Source organism: Ammospiza nelsoni, chromosome 4 (assembly GCF_027579445.1).
Source record: "Ammospiza nelsoni isolate bAmmNel1 chromosome 4, bAmmNel1.pri, whole genome shotgun sequence".
Lineage (NCBI taxonomy): Eukaryota > Metazoa > Chordata > Aves > Passeriformes > Passerellidae > Ammospiza > Ammospiza nelsoni.
The window spans coordinates 67,078,741-67,103,202 of NC_080636.1; the positions used below are offsets into that span (position 1 = coordinate 67,078,741).

The 24,462-nt window shown below is 40.7% G+C and overlaps 2 protein-coding genes across 24 annotated transcripts in view; one reads left to right on the forward strand and one right to left on the reverse strand.

Annotated features, from left to right (window-relative positions):
- Positions 1–444, forward strand: part of MANBA (mannosidase beta) — a 64,416-nt gene extending 63,972 nt beyond the window's left edge. For all 20 annotated transcript variants that reach the window (XM_059471421.1, XM_059471425.1, XM_059471423.1 and 17 more), the window contains one exon: positions 208–444. The gene's annotated coding sequence lies outside the window, so the exon portion shown is untranslated. The remainder of the gene's footprint in view (positions 1–207) is intronic.
- The window catches only part of NFKB1 (nuclear factor kappa B subunit 1), a 59,474-nt gene that overhangs the window by 4,919 nt on the left and 30,093 nt on the right, over positions 1–24,462 (reverse strand). For 3 of the 4 annotated variants that reach the window (XM_059471400.1, XM_059471399.1, XM_059471401.1), the window contains exons 6-19: positions 23,293–23,441; positions 21,622–21,785; positions 20,699–20,857; positions 18,986–19,090; positions 17,060–17,151; positions 16,361–16,499; positions 13,779–13,901; positions 12,749–12,835; positions 11,664–11,861; positions 8,455–8,596; positions 5,225–5,339; positions 3,045–3,246; positions 1,210–1,379; positions 268–370 (exon numbers count right to left, since the gene is read on the reverse strand). In XM_059471400.1, the coding sequence (XP_059327383.1) occupies positions 268–370; positions 1,210–1,379; positions 3,045–3,246; positions 5,225–5,339; positions 8,455–8,596; positions 11,664–11,861; positions 12,749–12,835; positions 13,779–13,901; positions 16,361–16,499; positions 17,060–17,151; positions 18,986–19,090; positions 20,699–20,857; positions 21,622–21,785; positions 23,293–23,441 (1,948 nt within the window). The remainder of the gene's footprint in view (positions 1–267; positions 371–1,209; positions 1,380–3,044; positions 3,247–5,224; positions 5,340–8,454; positions 8,597–11,663; positions 11,862–12,748; positions 12,836–13,778; positions 13,902–16,360; positions 16,500–17,059; positions 17,152–18,985; positions 19,091–20,698; positions 20,858–21,621; positions 21,786–23,292; positions 23,442–24,462) is intronic. The other variant, XM_059471402.1, reaches the window with a different exon arrangement.

The following is a 24,462-nucleotide window of genomic DNA, read 5'->3' on the forward strand; positions in this document are numbered from 1 at the left end:
AAAAGCTACAAAAGATACTCAAGAAACTTCCCGAAGTCCTCTCGAGAATTTTTTGGACCGACATAGTTTGCCTTTCCAGCCATTAGATGGTGCTGAAGAGTGATTAGTACAGCACCTCAGAGCAGGACTTTCTGAGGAAATTCAGACCTTCTTGCTTTAACACCTGACTTCCTCCACACATTTAAACAAATTCATTCTGCTTTGCAGCCTTTTAACTTGAATTGTCACTGTGAAAGAGAAGTCTCCAGCAAAGATCTATTTCCATACCTGCTGCTTTGAGAACTGCTGCCAATTTTGTGGAGCCCCTTCCAGCTGCGATGTGAAGTGGAGTTGTCCCATCATATGTAGTGCTGTCCACATCTGCATCACCCTAAGATTTTGTTGAATGGCAAAAAAGAGAAAAAATCTGTACAATACAGCTGCAGAGGCTCATGTCAGCATTAACACTGCTACTGTGCAAGTAAGCACCATTCTGTGTGTGGTAGCATAAAAACTCTTAACTGTTGCCTGAAAAGAAGGAGTTAGAAAGGAACCACAACTGTCTACATGCATAGAGTGGTAGTGTGCTCCAGTGTTAGAGCAGGAGGCACAGGGTATATCTCCAAATAGGTCAGGTAGATAAAAGCCACTTTGCATCCCCTGTAAAACTTCTGCCTTCTGCTTGCCCATGGCCTTTGGGGTGGGAGTGGTGTGCAGAGAATCCTGCCCTCCTGCTGCTCATCAGAACAGCCAGGCTGGTGGCACATCCATGCCTGAGCACAGAGGAAAGCTACACAGCCAGCTGGGGGGGGTGTGTAGAATCAAGATACCAGGATCAAGGTGTTATGATAAGATAAATATTCACAGATTACACAACTACATCTCTCTGCACAACTCTATACCTGTTCTACTTCAGACAGAAGAAGGGATGAACTTGTTCATGGTAACTTCAGTGCCTGCCAGCCTTACTCAGTGCAAATTATACATGGCATATGCAGTCAGGTTAGCATCACAAACTCTAAATTCCTCAGCTTGGGCAAAAGCTTCACCAGCAGTGCTGAACAAAACAGTAACATTATCAGTAACTTTGCCACTATAGCAGTTCAAGTAATCTGGTCAATAAACAGGACCCTCCCCCCTTACTTCTGTCATTCTGAAGCATTCTGGGATTGTCAACAGCTTTTAAACATATAATTGAAAAGACCTGGAAGAAAGAAATTCTGCCTTTACCTCAAGCAAAAGGCAGCCTGCCAAGGGGATGTTCTCTTGTTCAACAGCCAAATGCAATGCAGTTCGTCCAGATTTTTGTTCCTGAGCATTGACGTTAACTCCAGCAGCAATCAGCTGTTTGAGGCAGGACATGCTATTTGCCATCACCACCATGTGAATTGCACTGAGACCTACACAAAACAAAACCCATCCCTCATCTGCATTAATATTGCAAAATTCAGAAATGTCAGAGTAATGAGTTTCAAAGTGAGAAAACTGTAAAATGACTTACTGTACTTATCTGAGCAGAAGTAACATATTTTGCCTGCTTATACACTAAAAGATGACCGAATCATAGAATTTTTAGGGTTGGAAAGGACTTCAAAGATCATGTAGTTCCACCCCACTCCTGCTGTGGGCAGGGACACCCTCCACCAGACCAAGCTGCTCAAAGACCCATCCCGGCCTTGAACCTACTTTCAGGCATGAGGCATCCACAACTTCTCTGGGCAACCTGTTCTAGTGTCTCACCATCCTCACAGTTCCATCCTCACAGTGAGGCATTTCTGTCTTAGATCTAATCTAAACCCACCCTCTGTCATCTTAAAGCCACTTTCCCTTGTGCCATCCCTACGCATCCTCATAAAACACCTCTCTCCAGCTTTTAGGTACTGGAAGGTGCTGTAAGGTCTCCTTGGAGCCTTTTCTTCTCCATTCTCAGCTCTCCCAGCCTGTCTGCAGAGGAGAGGTGTTACAGACCTGTGAACATCTTCATGCCCTCCTCTGGCCCTGCTCCAACAAGCCCATGTCCTTATTTATGTTGGGGACCCCAGACCCTAAGGAAGTACTCCAGGTGGAGGCTCAGGATGAAGTTGATGGTGTTAATAAATACGTTCTTTGTGCATAAATTGGAACTTGGAGAGTCAAAACCATGGAAGGAAAAAAAAAATCAGATTACAAGGTGGAACAGAAGGCAGGAACTACAGAGCTCACCTAGAGCATCTTTTTGCCTCAAGAGAATAGCCTTAAAAAGAAAATCTGCATCTTGGTGTCAAACAAGTAGGTACCCCACATTGGCCCCGTCTGCCACTGAACATCTCTTCTAGAAAATGGTTTGGAGAGTAACTGGTATATTTTAGTATCATCCTCCTGTAAGGTCACAGTGACCTGACACCTCAAGAATACCTGCACCAGAAAGATAATAATAAAGCCTTTTTTTAAAAACCCAACCAACACCCAACCAAAAAAACCTCTCTTCCTGAAGAACTGAACACAGTTTTTTGAATTCATGACAACAATTTTAGGTCAGACATTTTACAATCTATTAGATCAGGAGTACTGGATTGAAGTCCCCTGAACACTGAAAAATGGGAGAACTGTCTCTTTGTGGTTATTTTACAGGCTCTAATTCTGGATGGTAACAAAGTTCCAGATATGAAACTCAATACTAGTGCAGAAACTATTTCTAAGGGGATTTCATTCACTGGGCAGGAGGAAACATTTTTTTCCGGGGGGATTTTTTAAAAAAACCAAGGGTGGCATAAGGAACAAGATGGAACACAAGTGCTTGAGGTTCTGTGATATTGAAGAGAATGTACAGGGACAAAAATCAAATCCATGCTGTGTCATGTGACCATTACCAATCTTCCTGTTCTGTATAACCAGAAAACTGACTCGCCTGTGTTCTCTCATCTGTGCCTGCAGGCATATTAAACCCAAGGGCAGCATATGCAAAATGGGGAAAGATGTTATTTTCAGGGTCTGTATCTACCTATGTAGCAGCACAGTGTTGGCAGGAATTGTGGTGTGTTTGTCTAGTAGGGAAGGGTATAACATAAGCCGTTATCTTTCCATACCTTCAGCATTGGGGAGATTGACCATGGGAGATACCTTCTCGTGCCTGAGGAGCAGACTCAAAATCTTGTCATCTCCTTCAGTAGCAGCTAAATGTAAGACAGAATTGCCATGGCGATCCAGAAGGCTGACATCTGCTCCAGCCTTCAGCAAGTCTTCCACCACCTTTGCCTGCTTTGTGATTACTGCCAGGTGCAGGGGGGTCTGCAAGTGACAGAAGGAAGCCATAAGAAGATAAACAAAGCTATATCACTTGTACAGAAATCTCTGAAACCCATAAAAGCTCCTAGTGTGAGAAGATTGTACACATATGCAAGATTTTAGTTGGCTTTGGAGTGGTGTAGCTTCTTTTCTACTGAATACTACAAATAGGGTTTCTACGTACTGGAAATAAAAGCTGCCATGCCAATGCCAGCCGCTGGACTTTGGGAGGAACAAAGATGCTGCCTGCTCTATAAGCCAGGGCACTGACCTGGCTATTTGAGCATTGCAGTGAAAGGCACCTGGGAAATGAGATCATCCCTGTGCCCCCCCACACACTGCAAGCCTGCTTCTATGGCTGCCCCATCACCAAGTTCATGCCACAGTGGGAGCACACGTGCTTTCCAGGCCCTACTCAAATCCTTTAGTAATGAACCATGCTTTCATTTTGCTCCTGAATCAGAGATTTGCAGCCATGGGCATAGGAGTTCCTTATGGCTGCACAGAATAGAAGAACATCCTGCAGGTTCTGTGCACTTGTCAAACTGCAGAACAATTGTGCATTTATGCCATGTGTGTTGAACTAGCTGATCCCATTTGCACATTCCCCATTTCTGTGCACCTGCAGCACTGAGCAGTGCTCAGGCTGAGAGGTTTTGGGACCTTCCAGAGGTTGGTTGCATACTGCATTCTTGTCAGTTCTGAGCAGCATCACACTGAACATACATATGCATGTATTTAAACAGTAAGCATTCTAATGAGGTCTGGAAAATGGTAATTCCAATATTAAAATAATTTAAAAATTGAGTAAGATTCCATATCTAGATTACCTTGACAGAGGACTTCAAAAATAAAGACTAATTCCAGCTCTGCACAATAAGCTTGTGTTTGTCAATACATCTGTCAACACATTTGCAATTAATTACTGCATCTGTAAGGTATATGTCACTTTCAGAATATCTGCAGAGAAGGGAAATTCTAGCCCAAGCCTACATTCTCTTCTGTCAATGGCTTGAGTTTGAGTTTGAGTTGAAGGAAGGGAGAGCTGCAGAGGTTCTGTATTTATCAGGGATCAGGTCAGGGATTTATTTATGGTGTAGAGCCCAGCTTTGCTTCCTGTTTCTGTTAAGCACAGGACACAGAATTCAATTCAGAATCTTCTGCTTACTTTCAGCAGCCTCCACATTTCAAACTTACTTTGTAAGAACATAAAAATGTGAAGGAAACCAAGTCAAAATAAACCTCCTGGGACTACCTATACGGAATTAAAACCTGCCTTTACTGTTCACAGCGAAGCAAATGACACAAGTGTCAGAGTGCTGCTCAATGGCATGCACAATCTCTTTATAAGAGATTCTTTTCCAGGCAAGTTCCCACAGCTCTTTTCAGAACTTGAATTACAATGCAAACGGGCCAGACTATAGCTGACGAGACAGAACTGTGCCTGCCAGTTCTTTTCCTCCTAGGTTAAAGACAAGAGGATGGGCTTTTCTCAGTTACTGCAGAAATGAAAGGGAAATCTTGGTGCTCATGTGATGGGCACAAATACAATCTGGGCTGTAGGAATGGCAGAGGTTATTATGGCTTCCACATGTGCCTACAGATAACTGATGATGCAGGAACTGACTCATGATCCCAAATTAAGCAGTGTCAGAAAGGTCAGAGGAGTCCAGAGCTGGCACACTGTAATCCACACCTCTGGTTTAGTGACAGAGAAGCCAGATAGTAAAGCCATGAACTGAAGAATTTACTCTTTTTGGCCTGTTCCACAGTTAGCCCATGGAGACATTTCTGTTACCATCAAGAGAATTATGGACTCAACCAGTGACAACATGCTCTCTTTCCTCCTCAACCTTCCAGTATATTCTTCTTTCTAAACTTGTTTGCATCAGTCTGATCTCTTCCCACCGACAGCAAGTTGTGCAGTTTCTTTTTTACTGGCTAAACAATCAGCAACACTTATACCCCCACAACTGCTCACCTGATAGAGGTCATTTCTCATGTTAATGATGTCATTGTAATTCAAACGGGGCATCACTTCCAAGAGGTTTTTCACCAGCTCAGTGTGAAGGTGGATAATTGCTAAATGAAGGACACTGAAACAAAAACAAAAAACAGATTAACAAATTTACACTGTTTTCAAACTTATTACAAAAGTTTCAAGGCTTTGCTGTAGATCTGAATGCATTCTGATATAAACACTTGACTATTAGAGATAATGATTCCAACACTACGTATCAAGACCTAAAATGAATCCCAACACAAACAAAAAGGTCAGGAGGTAACTGTTTTACCCCTCGATCACCAAAGCAAACTCAGGATGGCTTTTGCTGGCCCTCAGCATTTCTTAACTACTAGGCTAATATACAAAATGTGTGGCACAAAAGAATTATTTCAGAAATCCTCAGATTCTCTGCTGGTTTACTGTTTTTTTCATATTTTGAATTATGCAGCAGATAAACACTTTTTACTGTGAAAACCTTCCTGCAGAATTTCCACAAGCCTTTCTGCTACCAAAGCAGATTTTCCCTTACGGGTTTCCCCAGATCTGTGGGTTTTTCTTTATTTCGTTTTCAAACAGAAAAATGACTAAGGACTCAGGCCCAGTGACTAACAACCACAGGATTTGCAACAGTGGCCAGAGGCATCATGCCAAATAAGCACCTGTTTTGAGACATGAGTGACTGCACAGCAAGTCACTTTACTTCTACTGGGTTAATGCAATGGCCCTTCCTGTGCTCTTCTCCAAAGGCAGGTCCCTCACAACCAGTGAGGGCTGGACAAGCTACATGGCACCAGGAAAAAGCAGGTTATGAATCCATGACTCCTGGCCATTTGCCTTGCTACCTTAGGACTTCATTTGAAAATCATGCCCTTTGTTTTGGAACATACCCTGCCAAGCCCTTCACTGGCACACCTTCTAGACTCATCTTTGAGCAAGTTGCTGCTGACACAAAATATCAGCACAGGACATGTGGTGTGTCTGTTATGCCACTGCAGAAACACCTGAACAGTCTCAGATTTACACTTTTGTCAGAAAAATAAAAAAGAAGTTCCATGCCATTCAGGGCAAGGAGTCATCCAGAAATTGAGACAGAGAGCAGTCAAAACCAGAAGATATTTTTTAAAATAGGAAAAGAAATTTAAATTTTTCCTTTAAAACAGGAAAAGAAATTTACAAACCAAACTCATCCTTAAAGGGCATTTTTTGCTGATTCTATATACTGCTGCTGGAAGTATCATGGCACCTTCCCTCCTTCAGCTCCCCTGTGATCTACAAACAGTCTCACCATTACTGGAAAAGTGCTGTTCCTCTGCTCTGACAGATGCTTTTCATCCTGCTCTGTATCATGCTGATATTTTATTTCCAAATCTCCAAACACATTTGTTCTTCTACTTTTGTTCTCATTTCAGCAGCAAATATTTTAATTTTACCCTACCATTATATGTGATGCTGCTGACTAGACCATAAAAGGTCAGTTCCATTTCTTAAATATTCCTGCATGAAAAGATGCATTTGAGCACCACTGCAGAGCCATCAGATATCTACAGAGCAATGGTACTGGTATAAATGCAGTCACAGCCAGTGTTACTGAGTGTCCACTGTAAATATACACTAATCACAGATTTCTGGGTTCTGTCTCAAGGCCATAAATTGTTGACAGCCAAGTTTTCTGAAAGGCTTAATCAAAAACTTTCTAGTTGCCATATAATTTTAATTATTAAAGTGCAAACCAGGGCAATTTATTAATTAATTTTGACCTTTTTCTTCTCCCCCAAGAGAGCTGGAAGACAATCACCAAAGCTTTGCTTTATCAAAAAGTTGTGAAGTAATACAGATATGTATTATGCTCACAGAATAAATCCATCTCAGGAGAAAGGCAATGTGAACTTGAGCCTCACATACTTGCAGGTATTTCTTGATTCAGCAAGAAAACAACTATTTATTATAATTCTAAAAAGTATTTTAACTTAGTTAAAATGCCCTGCAAGTCCAAATTGGAGGAGCACCTTTTTGGTATTTAAATGCAGGGCCTACTTGCTCAATACTCCTCTAAGTCCCCCCTTTTTTTTCTTAAACACAGAAGCTGTACTGTCCATAGCACTTGTAGATTTTGTTGCTAGGTCCCACCTCCTTCATATTCCTGCTTATCTCAAAGCAGACATTAGGTTTCCAGTTGGAAAGCAAAGCTTGTAAAGTAGCCCTCTCTGATTGTGCAGTCCTCTCTCTGTAATCTGAAGCCTATTTTCACTGAAAATGGAGTGAAAGTGGTAGCCTTTCTCAGAGTAATTGAACAGTGGGATACAGGTCTCAGTCACTTGAAATTTTCCTTCTAGCTAGACACCTTGAGCCTTATCTGGCTTCTACTGTTCAAAACACTACAATTTAAGGACATGTAGGTGATTGCACAGGGCCTGCCAGCTGAAAAGTAAGGATGTGATAGTGTCACTTGCTTATGCAAGAGATTATCTTTGCATTTGTTCAGAGCCCTTTTGCTGAATTTCATTTTAAATAACTACCGATCATTAGTTCCTCACAGTGCTTCACTCTGAGTTCCACAGAACCTTCATGGCTGTTAAGTAACAAAGCGAATTTCCAGTCCAGTTCACATTATTAAAAGACTTATCTGCAAATATTAGCAGCTGAGTCTGCCACAAGCATCTGTGCAATCCCTTGGAAGACAACAGTACAGTACAGACATAAGCAAGAGCAAAATAATGTCCTCTGGAAAGAACTTCATGTCAGTAGGAGAAATGCAGCATGGACCCTCCAGCTATTGTTTCTCCTGGTGCATCTCTTACTTGAAGCATCCTATGAAGACTTAGGGACTTGCGTGGAATAAAAAGCAGGGCCCTCTCCTTCAGCACCAAGCTGAGGATCCCCATACGCTGCAAGCACAGCAATTCATGCTCAGTCAAGATTTTAAGTAAAAAAGGGCAAAGAAACTCAAACTCACAGCATGCTCAACATACCCTCAATGACCAGATTATTTTCTGATAGGTACTGATCAATGACATTTATGGTGTACATGACTTCTTTGCAAATGAAACAAAAGCGTCTAAATCACAGCTGTACCTCTCCCAAAGAGCAGAAAGGAGAAGTGGCGTCATCAGTGATGGGCACCCATGAGGGACAGAACAAATTGACTGCACCATTCTGCCCCCAAACCCATTGGTTTCAACCCAGCAAGTGCAGTGGGGTCAACTCACTTGTCCCCGTTGTCATCCTGGACAGCGGTGAGATGGCGCTGAGCCGCCAGCAGCATCTTCACGTCTCCGGTTACGGCGTAATCGAAGAGAGTGTTGCAGTGGCGCCTGGCAAGCTGCAGGGCCTTCTCCAGGAACAGGGCATCTGCAACACAAAGTTTCCTCTTCATCAGCTCACTTCTTTTCCTTGGAACACCACCTACTTTTGACAGGCACTTGTGCTGTCACAGAAATACAGCACCAAGCATTATTCACTGCTTCACCGAGATGGTTGCTAATTACTTCTGAGAGGTAAGGACAGAGAGAACAAATGCCTGGGAAGCAAAACTAGGTGCATGCTGAACTTTCAGGCAGCAGGAACCCTGAGAACAGTCAAATCTGGAAGCTCCCTCTGGTTTGACTGGCACTGAATTAACAGCACCGATATACAGTTGTGTGAAATTAGACAAAAGGAGCAGAAATTGGATCTGGAACTTGCAGGTCTGAGTCATTTTTCCTTGAGGAAGCTGAGGCACGGGAAGCCTAAGTGACCCATCAAACAATGCAGAGAAGCTCAGAGAAAAGCTATGGAATAAATGCAGGGCTTTGCACTCCTTCTCCAACTCAAATCATGCAGTCTAGCCTGCACAGCAGTAACACAGAGAGTGTGTTCTTCTGTTTAAGACATTTCACTTTTTGCAATGGTTAGTACTTGTTTTTTGATTTTAGAATCATAAAATGGACAGCCCCCACTGAGATTTCAAAAAGAGAAGTTGTCATGGTGGGGAGGCAAAAGGGAGAAATGGGAGAAAAGAAACTAATTTGCGGATAAAAGCAACTCTAGCTGCTCTGTCAATACTTCTGTGGTTCTGTATCAGCAAGAAACTAGTGAAAATGAAACAGATGAGCTCTGAAACTACAGCGTCATTCTGAGAGACAGTATCATCTGAAACCAGCCGATATTTTAAACAGTTTCATTTTTCCATAAAACCTTATAAGGCTGGGAATTACAAAGTGCAAACAAGTACAACAGACTGTGTGTCATTTAAAGCACACATGGGGAGACAATAGCCAGGATTTCCAGCTACACAAAACCAGGCATTTAACCGGGTCAGAAGCGTGTCCCTGATAAACAGGAACACATCACTGCTGTAAGGCAAAGACTTACTCAGCTGTCCATGGTGCTTATTTTTCTGGCCAGTACATCCCTGTGGCTCCTGCACTATTTGCCTGGGCTGATGGATTTATATTTGCTATTTACTTCTTAACACTAAATGTATTATATTCAGGATACATATTCAGGTTAAAGGGCGTTAAGCAGTTCAGTCTTTTCTCATTATACGTATTTTCAAAGATCAAAGAACTGCATGTTCAAATTCCCTGGTTTTCCATATTAAACACACAGGAAAGATAGCCTTCAAAATATTATATGTATCTTTTAGTCTAATAACCAAATAATCTAGCCTGCAGTAGCTATTTTATGGAGCCTGTTCTTCTGCACCAATTCTTTGTATAATCTGGAGCTAGAAATTACCTCCTTTCATTCCATTACAATGGATTAAAAAAAAGGTCAGCTTCCTGCCTACAATCTCAATTGTTTGGAAAACAAGTAAACAATTCAGATCCCTCCCTCATGACAGCTAAATGTACATTGCTGCTACTTCTTATCAGCACAAGATTTTGTTCTCTGAACCAGTCACGGGACTTATCACAACCAAAACTACAAACAGCAGGTTGCTTCAGCACCATCTGTTCTCAGACCACAAGAAGCTCCACCTTGGAGGTGTTTACAACTACAGCCCATCTCCTGTGCCACTTTGGATTCTCAAGGCACAAGTTTCTAGTGCTGTTAATAGCAAGTGTCAGTCAGGGCTGACACACACAAGGTAATGTGCTCCCTCCCTGATCCAGGGAATAACAAAAGTGGTCTAGATCATATTGCACTTGGTAAAAACCAGAACCAAGAAATTCCTTTGTGCTGAATTCTTACCAATACCATGTCTCTCTAGTCCAACTACTATTTTTTTTTAATGCTAAGCATGATTACTCAAATCCTTCAAAAATGTCCATCAACTGTTCAAAAAAAAAAAAAACAACAAAACAATCCAGGAAATGCACATCTTGCTGTCTGGGAAAGGGTGATTTGCAGTCTTTATATATTTTAGAACTCTGCAGCTAAACCAGTTCTGATGACTACCCTTCCCTTCCTCCTCCTTTCATTTTGTTGCCTGAAATAAAAAGACAAACCCCCTTACAACAATATTAAAATGGTAAGATAAAAAAGCAGTTCTTTATTAGAAGCTTCCAGGTGTGTGCATAGTTATGGGCTATGGGCACACCCAGGAACAGATTTCTACAGTTTTTGTAAGTTTAACAAATTATCCTATCTAACAAACATTGTCCAATTAGGAGAGCAGTTGCTTAGGAAGTTTTTCCCCCAGGTACTGCACCAGTGGAGTTGGTCCAGGGCTTCTTTACCCCACTTCTTTTATGTCTTCTAAGATTCTGATTGGAAAACAAAATGTTCTTTCTGTAGGCCCTCTACTTGAAAATAAGACTAATCAGTATTTCAGAAGTGTGTTAGAAGGTTAGCTTATTCCTCTAAAATCTAAGAGAAAGGGTAGGAAAAACACCAGGAACTGTAAAACCACATATTAATGGTCTACAAAGCTAAAAATATATGAAAAATACATAAAAAGCAAAAATTTTTAGGCATTAGTTTGATGTATAACACTTTGCTACTGCAGTTATTTCACTGTGTACTTGCCAAATGTAAACAGGTACTTTTACATTTTAAATTCAAACCAATAATGCTACTTTGCACACAGTTCAACAGTGTTGCAGGGAAGACCTACTGCAAGTCGCTAACATCCATTAACTCATCCACTAAAGTCTCTCAAATATCAAAAGCCAAATATCAACTGCTGAGTTATGTTCCCTGTGCCTTCACTGCTTGCAGCTTCCTTCCTCACACAAGTTTATTCAAAGGCAGTGTTAACATGTCCAGCAGGCAAAGCTGTCTCATCTCCTTGCATGACCAGCAGAAGCTTAAGTGTCCAGTGGCAATAGAAAGGTGGAAGGTTATCTACAGAACTAGGTATAGGGATGGACCTTAGATCTTGGGGAATTTTCATGTTCTGAGAACAGACATTTTTGGAGTTTCCAAACCTTTAATGCTTGCTTTGCAGTACTTCAGTTTGATTTACCCTAAACAGATTTATTTGCTCACTTACCCTGCCACCTGCAATCTGCTTCGCTCACTTCAGTCTTACAGGAAAAACCAGAATCCTCCTTTTTCTCATGAACAGCAGATGTTCTGCACTCAGTGCTCTCCACAGCTTCCATCTTCACATCACATTTCATGCCCCATTGGTCATTTTGTTTATCACAGCTCTTTCTGTCTTGTTCAGCTGTGCAATTTGATAGACCTTCTAACAAAAAGTAGAATAATTAATGTTCAGTACCATTGCTTTTTTTAATAAAAATGGTAAAACTCAACTAGACAAAACCAAACCCTTAAAAATGAATACAAAAATTTACTTCAATCTTCACTTTACTTCAATCTTTACTTCAATCTAAAACTTACCACTAAACTCATGAATAATGATATTCCAGATGCCAATACACATGGACAGACACAGTGATGTGACTGCCCTAAAGTGATGTTAAGTCTTTGACAGCCTCTACTTTAGAAATAAACTTTTATATATTACAACAGATTTACCTCTCTTTTCATGGTACAAGACTGTGAGTACTGAAGTACTCACACAAAATCCAGTGGAATTATTCAGACATATTTTTTTTTCTAACAGCAAATTCATACCCGAGACTCTGGAAGTATCTACAGAGTAATCAACATATACATCTGAAATTACCTTCCTATTTTAGGAAGCCAAGAGTATCCTTATTATTAACTTAATCTTTTCTATCTATTTCTCTGGGATACACAGTAATACCAGACTGTGGCAACACAGGAAGATACATTTTCTGTGGTCTAGTCCTTGGGTCATTTGTAATTAGCACATTCAAGCAAGCAAGAGGGCTGCTGCTTGAAACAATACACCGAATACAGAAGCACGTGGAGGGGTTTTGGTCACTGCTTCTCAGAACTGCACAGTAAAAAGAAACTACACTTGGAGAGGAAAAAAGAGAAGCAGGGCAGTATGAGCTACACAAACCCCTCTGCTGTCAGAGGTTTGAGAAGAGGCCCTCTCCAGCACACTTTGCTAGACCTGCCTGACACTTTGGATCATACTGTAGAAAAAAATACAGGTCAAACTCAATTCAACTGTTGGAAAAAAGGCATTTATGCTGTTACCATGTTTCATGCCAGCATTGGACTTTGTTGCGCCAGGGAAATGCATCCCTCCAAAAGCAGAGTATCCATATGAAGGAAAACTGAACCCTAGAGAATGTAGAAAGATTAAGAATCAATAGAATTACATCCTAAAAATGATTACATCCATCAAAAAGAACAATGAACCTAAAGAACTGAATTTTTGTTTTCTTTGTACTTTCTGCTTTATTCCATGCAAATTTTAATTTTCCAGGCTAAAGATGAGCTTTCCCCTACCCCTTCAAAAATCTAAAGAAATTCTAGGTGGTTTGCTAGTGACACTGTCTACCCCAACATCTACAACACCACACAAATGTAGTATTGCTATGTCTTTCCTCTGAAACGCAACGGAGACATCACAAGCTGCCTCTGTGCTTTTGAATCTTTGTGATTACAACATATTTGTATTCTGGTGTTATGCTACACATGTGCTGCCAGCAACACATGTAGCAATTTGAAAAATGCTGCTCTATTCCCTGCTCTAAAAAAAGGGTTGTGGTTCAGGTGACATTTGCTGACCTATAAATTTTTAATGCTCAGCTGCAAGAACTAAAGCAATGCTCTCACAATCCTGCATATGAGACATACTCTGACTTCAACAGATAAAGCACAGTAGAAAATTTACTAAAGAGCATCTCCAATTTTTTAACAGTTCTTTGCACTGAATTAATTTGCCGAATTCCAATTGAGGTCCAAGAAACAGTTCAAAACCTGTTTAAGTTTAGACACCCACAATGATAGTGAACTGATCTGTCTCATGAATTTCAGCACCTCCAAGGCCCTAGGACGCCACAAAGCTCCCAAAGTGGGAAGGCAAACAGGATGATGAAGTGTTTGGAATAAGGAGATGCTTGACTGAACTGAGTAACAGTGAAGACAATAAACGCAACAGAGTCAGGTCTAATACGCCTAGGAGACAAAATCCTCTTTACATCTTAAAAATCAGCATAAACATCTGTCCTGCTCTCAAAGGAGAGCCCTTTTCCCTCTTTGCCCAAAACTGCTGCCTTACCAGAGCCAGCACCACCACCTGCCCCTCCATACATGCCACCACCTCCAGTGCCACTGCCACCACCATAGCCATCGGAGAAGTTGGGCATGAGCTTCTGCCGTTTCCTTTGCACTTCTTCTTTATCTGGGATGGAAGGAACAGAGAGAACAGGGAGTCAGTCCTGCTGGTGGCAGGCACAGCACAGACAGGGTGTGCATACAGAAAGCATCACTACAGTTACTAGGACTAAGGACAATGCAGAGTGTGGTAGAAGAGTCAACCTTCCTCAAGCTCCAAACAGCACAAAATCTTTGTACATACTGGAGCAGAGAGAATTCTTCTGAGAACAAGCCAGTGCCAAGTCCACAGTCAGACCAGCAGCACAGCTTGGGCCTGGCTTGGTCTCTTCAGCCACGTCACTGCCTTGTGCTCAGACTCGGGGGACACATATGGGGATGTCTTGAGAGGCTCAGAGCTTCCTTCAAAAGTGTCTCATGTACTGAGAGCCCTGGAGATCAGTGGCCCCAAAATTCTTCAGTGTCTAAGCCAAGTCATGAATCAGCAAGTGCTCCAAACACCAAATTTGTTGAAGAAAATTTGCCTTTGGGGAATATAAGCACAGGCTCTTCTTCCAAGCAAATCTGCTTCAGAAATGGAGCCTTATCAGAGGATCACAAGGCACTTTTGAGTTTCAACAGTGCAGAGTACCTGCAGTGCCTTTTCAACTTTTGTTTAAGGGATGGCAAGAAATGGTGAAAACTCTGCTTGCTTGAAATAATTTACTTAAAATACCGTAACAAAGACAAAGACAACTTATTTTCAGGCAGGGACATATTACTGTCAAACCATGCTGAGCAGCAGGAGAAAAGAAAAGCCTAAACTTATTTTATAGTGTAAATACAAAATAAGACTTAGTACCTCTGGAAAACAAACCACAAAGTTTAAAAGGACTATCCCAGTGACTGGGGAAAGTGAAAATGTCATGACAAGAGCTATAAAAATAGGGATGCAAACATTACATGGGTTAAAATCCAGTAGAAATGTTGAGAAAAGAACAAAATATCATTTGCTCATTAAACCATCTAGTAGTTTTCAACAGCCATATGACAAAAAGAAATTTCATGCACAGTTATGGCATGAAATGCATGACACCAGTCAGTGCATCAGATGAGACAGCTGAACACATGAGCCAGTACACTGACAAAGCCACGTGCATTGTTTCCAGGTACACATGATGTGTAAGTATGTATGCATGCACACATCAGGCATACTCACACTGACGGGAAGAGAAAACCCTAGAGAGCAATCTAGTCAGAGAAACACAAAAAAATCAACATACATGGGTCTAAGTTTGTGGGAACATTTGCAACAAGGGTTATATAAATGGTTCCTAAATGGTAATTTCTTGATGAGGCTGTATAGGGGATCTGAAAATGCACACAATGTTGAATTAATTTTACTCAATTAAGAGGCACATAAAAGAGGTTTGCTTCAAGTCTGGCAATTTTGCTCTGCAGCTGAACACTTCACTTCCCTTAACACTTGTGCAAGAGGTTCCTGAAATCATTACCAAGAAGAAATCCTCTGGCAACTCTGGAAGCTTTTGTGAATTCATGCTTTGTGCTACTTTATTCTGTGAGTTGTGAAGTAGACTCACTTGGATCACCACCATGCCTGCTTCAGCTGTCCTGAGTCTCTCACCACTAATGCACATTTATTTTAGACACTCTGACAGGGAATTTATTTCAACACAGCTCTACTTTAGGCACAGAAAACATTCAAGGTTAGAATTCAGTAGTGTAACCTGCAGGCAGGTAAACTCCTAAGCAGGAAGATAATCTTAATACAATGAAACACCAATTATGACTTGGGCCTCAAGGCATTTCCATATAATCAACATTATTGGTATTTAAAAGCTTGACTGCCATTGTCATTCCCATCAAACACTTGAAATACAGACTTCAAAGAGCACAGATCTACTGATTAAACTTCTTTTAACTACTAATTTAGGAAGCAGATCCAATACCAATTCTTCTACTTCTTCTAAGCAACTAAAATTTTAAACAAGAGATTGAAATAGCATTTTCCCTGCTTGCACAAGAAATGTCTAGGGCTTACTAAACTAGTACAGGCAACTGGACAATACAGAAACATCAGTGACATTGGCATGATGGCAAAGGGTGAGAACTACAAAATATGTGCCTTTTCCACCAGACACCAAACAGGTTGTGGTTTCAGGTTTCATCTGAGAGTACTGACAGTAAAATCTCTTCAGGTATTATTTGGCAGAAACTCAGAGGAAGAGTGCCATCTACTGTATGGACAGGCATGAGTGCATACAGGGAATCTGCAAGGAACAAGCCTCACTCGGAAAATATGCACGGATTTACTGCCTACCAGTCCTACACCACCACCTACAAAACACATTATAAACCTACCACACTGCATATTGACTCTGTCCAAAACAAGGAGGCAAATACATTTTCTAAAAATAACAGCTAAAACCAAAAATTCCTCACCCAACCAGTTCCATCTTATTAAAAGCATTCCTAGGGACCCTACAGTTTCCATTCCCAATCTGTAGAACGGGTTTAATGAGTTACCTTTGATTTCTGGATAGTAGAGAAAAGGCTTTGGTTCGCTTGTTTCTAGATCAGATTTCCTACGCAGTTGTACAAATACAGATGCTGGCTTTGTGATATTGACATCTCGGTATTTGGGTGTTTTGAACACAATAGCAAACTGTGAAGGAAACAAAGACAAGCATATCTGTCACACAGCATGGCTTTTGACAACTTGGCTTTTGCATTTGCACTATTTTGAAGGCGTTGGTTTAGGGCTCAGGAGGCAAAAGCTCAGAGCAAAGGGCTGTTACAACAATACAATTCCATTTTAGGTTTCAGTTTCACTTCTGAGATTGACTCCTAAAGCCTTTTGGGAAAGACAGAACTGCCATGCTAAGTGCTGCCACATCCCGTATGTCAGTACTACACTGTTTGTCCCCTCATCCTTTAGCATCTCTTCTGTGGCTTTCTCAGCGTGTTCACAGGAGTTCTCAGAGCTGTTTATAGGTCTTATCCCATTTTACAGGGGGTGCATGTTAAAGCAATGGGCCTTTCTCCTAATATCCTTGCACTGTAGTCTCAGTCATCTAACAGATGTCTTTTTGTTAGAAAGCAATGACTCAAAGAGGAGGTCAGTATGGGATACAGATGCTTTTACATAATTTACAAACTATAATATAATCCTAGCTTACAGAGGTAGGAGAATCATTAACAAAGGACAAATGCTCTGTTACTTACCTGTCTATGTACATCTGTAGGAGAGAAATCTCCAAAGCCTTCCCACATACCACCATTCTCATCCTCTTCATAGAAACGTATCTGAATATCATCTGCAAAGAATGAAAGTAACACTCTGGGATGTTTGTGCATTTGTTTAACCTTTGGCTATGGTTATTTCAGATAAGTATCAAAATGCTTACTTCTTGGATGAAAATACTACACAATACATCAATTATCTTTATCTGTTTTATGAAAACAGCAGAAAAAACACATTTTTAACATCAAATTTACATCAGCCTAATCCTAATGACTTCACTCTAGTTGCTATTTACTGAGCTGTAAAAAGAGAACTAGGTTCACATCATCTTCCTATTCTAGGGTTATAAAACATTCCAGAGGAGCCTTATTTGGAACAAACATGCAAGGAGGGGAGAACTTGAAGCATGAAATGTAGAAACCACCCTCTCTCCTCCAACAGTTTCAGTTCAAAAAACTGTAGCAAAACCTGAAGTGCCACAGTTCAAGTTCCGCTTGCTGCTGGCAGAGTGCCACGGTGGAGCTGCAGCTCAGAGACTGGGGAGGTGTGAGCCAGCAGCGGGGCAGCAGGGATCCTTCACCCTCCAACAGCACAGGCCAGAAACACGGCATTTGGCTTCTGCTCCTCTGAACAACTCTTCTTTCATTCTCTTTCTATTTATTTATTTATGTTTTTAGGAAAAGCATCTCACCAGTAAATTCCTTCCACAGCACTCCCATGAGAAAAAGCTAGAAAAAGCCTATTGTCTCTTAGGGTGACTGATGCAGGACAGGCTTCTGCAGCAGACAGACTGCTTCCCCTGCAGGTGCCCCACCTGCTAGTCTCAAGTCTGTGAACCACCACTTCCAGTCCCGCTGTCCTGCATGCTCAAGTTCCTTCAGGCAGGAGGTTTCTGAAGGCAGTGAGGTCAGGGGAAACCCCAGTCTGGCTGAGGGGAAACCCCACCTCAGGGCTTCCACTGAGTCAGACATTTATTTATTTATTTTGTGCGTAAGAGTTGCGTTTTATCTCAGTCCTCCCGATGGCAGAGGGTAGATGCACTATTAAAGGAAAAGAGTTCTTTCAAAGTCCCTAAAAGCCCCCAAAGCTTTCCCTCTTCCCTAAATGGTTAGAAGGGCATTTAGAAGAAAGAGAGATGGAAAACGACAGCTTGCACCAATGCAAAATGTCAAAGTGGTTTTAACAACATGAGCAGGGACTGTTTCCAAGTAGATGAGAAGAAGGCACCCACTCTACCATATAATCTACACCAGGGTGTCCCAAGTACTACTTCTAGCTGAAAAATACAAAGGATCTCCCTCACTCCCATATTTTTTTCTTTTTTACTTAGCCCAAATATAACAAACCACGTTTAACCATTATCTTCCAATAAAAACCAAAGTGTCCTAATCCATACTGCTGAATTCTCACAGTCTCACATGAGCAGAGACTGAAAATGAACCTGTCAGAAGTATCTGTTTACACTGAGTAACCTCTACCATAAGTGTGTACATAAAAATGAAGTTATTAGTAGCAGTACTGAACACATACAGTTCCCATCCATGAGAATACTCACTCTTCACAATCAGGAACTTAATAATAAATCAGGACCTTTAGAATAATTCAGAGCAGGTGTGAGTTAATGGAGTTGAACATCACCCAGCACCCACCACCCCTCAAAATTCCAGAACACATGCAAGGGCAGAAACTTGAGAAGAACAGAGATGATCATCAAGAAAAACTGAATTTGCTTTGCAATAGACTTTTTTGATTTATTAAATCTCTGGACTGCTGCGTTGACTTCCAGAAAGGCTGAGTGCTTACAAATCCCGCTGCACTATTGGAGTGGGACAACACTGAAGAGAGCACAGGAGGCTTGTGCTCCAGATGCGCACCCTGGTGTGCCTCACAATACTCATGACTCTTACCTTTCTGAACTTTGTCACAGAGCAGGTAAATCTCTTCCCCTCCTGTCACACACCCTGCTGTTCTGTCCATTCTTACAATTTTTAGGTTGGAGGCATTGGGAGCTTCTATTGAAAGGGAAGATGAAAAAAACCTGCTTACTTTTGTAACAGATTTAGACTTCAAAAAACACAACCAAGCACAACACACAGAAATGCAATAGAAAGACAAGCTTCCAATACAACCTACCTGAATTTGTCTGTGTTTTTTTAAATATGAATAAATCAAGGGCTTTCCATATGAAAGACAATCTCGTATCTCCTAAGCTTTGACTGAACTGTGAACTACAAAATAAGGTTCCAGCCACTGCAGCACAATTACTGCACTAGCAAGGTAACCCAGCAGTGACCTGCATCCAGCACCCTGCAGTAGTACTCATTTTCTGACAGCAGGGCCGTACAAGAGAATGCAACTTTTTCCTCCCTGCTTTCTGACAGAGTGACACTCCTGAGAGCTGCTTCTTGCTATCTACAGTGCTTTGCTTGACACTGTGGCTTACTCGAAAGCATGCCAGTTTTTGGCCAGTGTACTGGACAGTGATAAAAAAGCCCACCTCCACAGATCCTAGTAGAGGCATCTACAAACAACTATTGGTCCTCAAGACAGAAATATCATCTGATAAGTGAAAGCAGTTGTGACAGGCAAGTTATGCTACCACAGGTTATGTCTGTTCTGTGAAGACTTGAATGGTGCCAATGAAGTAGCAAAAAAAACCCCAAACAAAACCCAAGAAAGATCTTCTGAAATTAGCAATCAAGAATTCACCTTGGGAGATCAGAAACTAGTAACTGACATCTGTGTGGCAACTTACAACAGCAGAAACATGCATACAAAATGTCACCTTTGTTTATCTCCTTAGTTTAGGACAAGATTTTTGACCTACATTGCCCAATTAACAGCAAGGCACAGACTATAGCAGAAGAGTTGCATTTAGTACATTTTGATCTAGACTTTGTCCTTAAAAAGCAATAATATAGACATGACTGATGCACAAAGGAAAAAAAAGGTACTTTTCCTGAGTCATTACAGAATTACTATCAAGAACATGGGATGCCACAGCCTCAGGAAGGAAAATTCAGGCAGCAGAAAGGGTTCAAGTAAGATGAGTCACTATAATTTAACAGCATAGGGGAAAACATGAAGTGAAAAAATTCTCTTAGAAAAAAGACAAATAGAGGAATGCTCTAAAAATACTGACAGATCTAAAGGAAATGGTTGCACTACCTTTTAAAATATGGACAAGCAGATGGTCTGCAAAACTGAAAGGTGTCAAATTCTCAACAAAGATAGAAGCAAAGTGATTTTTTCCCTCACATCTCGTGTAATAACGCTTTGTCACAGAAAGCAACTGAAAACTCTGTAAAATTCAAGCCCTTCTTATGGATATAAAAAGAACTTACAAAATCCTCATAATAAAAGTGGCAGGATTAAACATGCTAACAGCAAAATAAAATCTTCCTCTATAGCTTGCATCACTGTCTATTAAAACCAGCATGACACTGTATGTACATCGACAGACATGGGGCTAATTATCCATGGGCTACTTACTTGTTTTTCATCAAATACCAGGCAGGCAGGGCTGGATGAGTCTATGTACAGCAATATCTACCTGTCATTTCTGTGTGTACAAGAGCCTGCCCCTGATTAAAGAAGTGATTAAAGCCAAATATACTTACTGCTGTCATATATTGCATCGGATATGACGGGATCCAGCTTGCGCGTGAAGCTGCCGTTGCTGTCGGGAAGGAAGGCCGTGAACATGAGCCGCACCACGCTGAGATCCATCTCCTTGGTCTGCTGGATGGCTGCCTGGCGGATGATTTCTCTCTCCCGTTCTGGAATTCACAGACAGAGGAATTAACACAAAGGGTAGGGCATCCTTAACAAAACAGAGAGAAGAAACAAACCTCCAAAGGCATGGATAGGGAGGAAATGTCTTCCTTTACGTTTAGCATCCATTGGGTTTTCCCTTTCTAAGTAGCGTGGAGCAGCTATTCAAATTGTACTGCGTTCATCTGGCAGTTTGTGCTTCAGATCTTACTTAAGTTATATAATTAAAAGCCAGAAAATTACTACTTTCTGCTCTCAGTTTATAAAGGTTGTGAAAAGGGAGGAGGCCACCCCTAAGGACACCTGAATTCCTGGTGTTAAGAGTGATGGAAAGACAGCTGGCCCCTCTATGCAGTGCCTGAAAGCAATGCAGACCACAGGTTTTACAGCAATATGGGTGAAATGCAGCGGAATGAAACAGTGCTCTCAAAAGGAGGTCCCTAAGTTAATTAAGGATATCATGTCTTGCTACAATAATGCAAAATTACTCTATTTAAGAGCTTCTTCAACAGAATAGCAATGGAATACAGGTGCAGAGGTTGATACAGGCAGCTGTGGAAGGAAGTTTCTCCATTCTCATGCATGCATTGACAGCAGACTCCTTTCAGATTCCCTAAAACACAGCAACAATGCACCACCTCTTAAAAGCACATAGACATTGGCTGTTGTCCTACACAAGGTCTTTTTCCAGCTAGGAATCTGTGTTTTCAGAAGCTCAGCCTGTTTTTAATAAAACACCAATTAAAACCAGGCCATCATTGTCACATACCAGTTAGCTGCCTGTCTTCACAGCCTTCTGCCTGAAGATAGCTGAGTTCTGGATGCACCAGGAGTCCTGGGTTGTATCCCTTCTTGCAAGCATCTATCATGCGTGTTTCCAGAGTTTCAAACACTTTCTTCTTCGTGACATGAAGTATTCCAAGATTTGCAAACCTGCCAAATTTTGATTGGGGAATGCTTTAGGCCAGACTTATAGGCAGCCTTTCTCTTACCAGAGGCAATTACACAACCCAAGTCTACAGAAGGACTCTACAGGTTTACTTAGACCCTATTAGTGTTTGAGGGAGAATTTTCCATCCAGAAAAATTCAGTCGAGATGACAAAACATGTAAAATGCGCACCATTCTATGACAGCGATCATGTGGGTGCACTTTCCTATGGCATAAACAGTAATCTGTCAGGTTTCAGACTTCCACTGGGAAAGCAACTTACAAAATGTTGGAAAATCTGGTAGTCACACTTTGTTTGCTGTGTCTTGGCAATGACATTAATATGTCATTCTGTGTGTCTGTTAAGCAGAGCAACTGCTCAGAGTATGCTCCATCTGTTGAAAATGGTTTGGAGAGCAAGCTAAGAAGCTGAAAACAGTGCGGTATTTTACAAATAAAATGTTTTAAGGAAGGCTCTGGTCATTCTGCAAGATAGTTTGGGTATCTATTTGAATAAAAATATCCAAAATACAAGGTGTGCTTTTGTAAAAATCTGCTGGCATATTGAAAAATCAATTAGATTTGCAAGTTTGAAAACAAGACAATAACTCAATTTTCATGGGGGTCAAGTGAGGACAGGAAAGCTGGTTCTAAACATCTGATGAAAAACAAGACAGGTTAGAAAATGAGCCAAACTTTTCAAGATGAAAAGGAGCATTTGAAATAAAGCTATTTAAATTGTTGTGCACGGTAAAGTCAGTGCACTGGGCTTGGACATCAAAAGTTACAGTTTAAAAGAATCTCTCTCTCCCAACCTTCTCAGCTTTTTAAACTTCATCATCTTCACCAACAAAGACATTCTTGAGATCACAGAACTAAAACTCACAGCCAGCATGAAACCTGATCTAAGCCTCAAAACACGGTTGGGAGCTTCAGCTCCATTTACTGATATAAACAATTATTCTTTCAAATTAAACAAGAACAGGCCAACTGCAATTTCACTATAATCTTTCTGCTTTAAACTTTACAATTTTGACTTATGCAGTATTTTCATGTTTATACCCATCCTGCATTAATTTCAAATTTACTAATCCTATTTTCTTAATGCTTTCCATCACATTTCTATTGACAGGTTTCAATAGAAGTAAAATATTGATCAAAGAGGTGACAAAATGACACTAATTTTAGTCTCTTCTCTGATCAAACTTCCTTGCATTTTAAAGAATGGACATACAACACAAATTTAGACTGCACACTAAGAGATAAAAACTATAAAAATTCTAAGTAAAAAATTATTTACTTAAATAAATTTAGCTTGCTTAGGGAAAATTCTACAAAGGTGAACAAAAACCCCATTGAATTTTCTTTTTTTATGATATAAAAAAAACCAGAGATCAGAGCATGGAGACGAGTGCTCCCCAGAGCTGCCTCTTAGGAGTATTTCTGTAATGCTTTTTAGAGTCCTGATGCTCCCCCAGAGCTGAGGTTTGCAGAGGAGCTCCCAGACTTACCCCACAACCATGTCCTTGGGTCCTGCGAGAACCGTGCACACTCCATCTTCACAGAATTTACCCACCAGGCTGTGAGCGTGCAAGTGGACATATTTCCCGTTAGTTACTAACTGGACAATTACTTTTGCAGGTCCAACATAATTGCAGATCTGTAATTAAATATGAAGAAAGTGGGATGGTTTGCTTACTGTTTTTTTTAAATGAAACAAGTGATGATTCCAGGTGAGCATTTTCTGTCAGTTAAGTACAATCAAGTTTACATGGGAGAAATGTGTATGCATTTCCTCATGAAATACAAATGGCAAACTAACTGTACCAGATCATCACTTTCTTTTCCAATTGAACTTGATATGCAAATGGCAGAAGTACTGACCAAAAAAGTTAAAGGAAAGACTCATCTGTTTCTTAAAACATGAATCTCACTTTTACATTCTGGCCATTTAGTCCACACTGCTCTCCTTAAGTTTCAATCAGTACATTGAATTCACAATAAATATTGTTACCCATTCAGAAGCATATAGAAAATTAAACTAAAAACCCTGCACTGTTTTGCCCAATTCAGAAAGACTTTGAAAATTACTTTTAAACATTATGATTGTTAGAAAACATTTTGGCCGCATTACAATATTGGACTCCTCAGGTAGATTTTACACTGAATAAATTCTATATTAACAGGCATTTTGTTAGCTCATGTACTTCATCAAGACGTATTACTCAGTCCAGTAAATATCTCCCTTAAGTGTACACAAGGATATGCAATAAATTCCCACCTAGGATTTTGCTGGACTAGAACTATGATAAACTGTGTGCTTTCTTTCATATACCCAACTCTGAAAGCCTACAAAGCTTTTTTTTCCCCTTTGCACAGTTTCTAATCACCATACATTTTAAAGAGCTTTTAATAAAAAACAATGCCTCAAAAACACATCTAAAATTACTAATAACATATCATACTGGTAAGTTATTTGCTTTACATATATTATTTAGAACTTTATTTTCTTTCCTCACTCCAAGGCAGTAATACTCCAAGGCTGTTGTGGGTTATGCACCACTTTCAAATTATGCTGAACATAAAATTACCCCACTTTTTAAAAAGCAAACATTACCTTCCCTTCCAATTCACTTAATTAACCCTTTTATCAATGTTGGGCTTTTCCCCCTCCTCCTCTA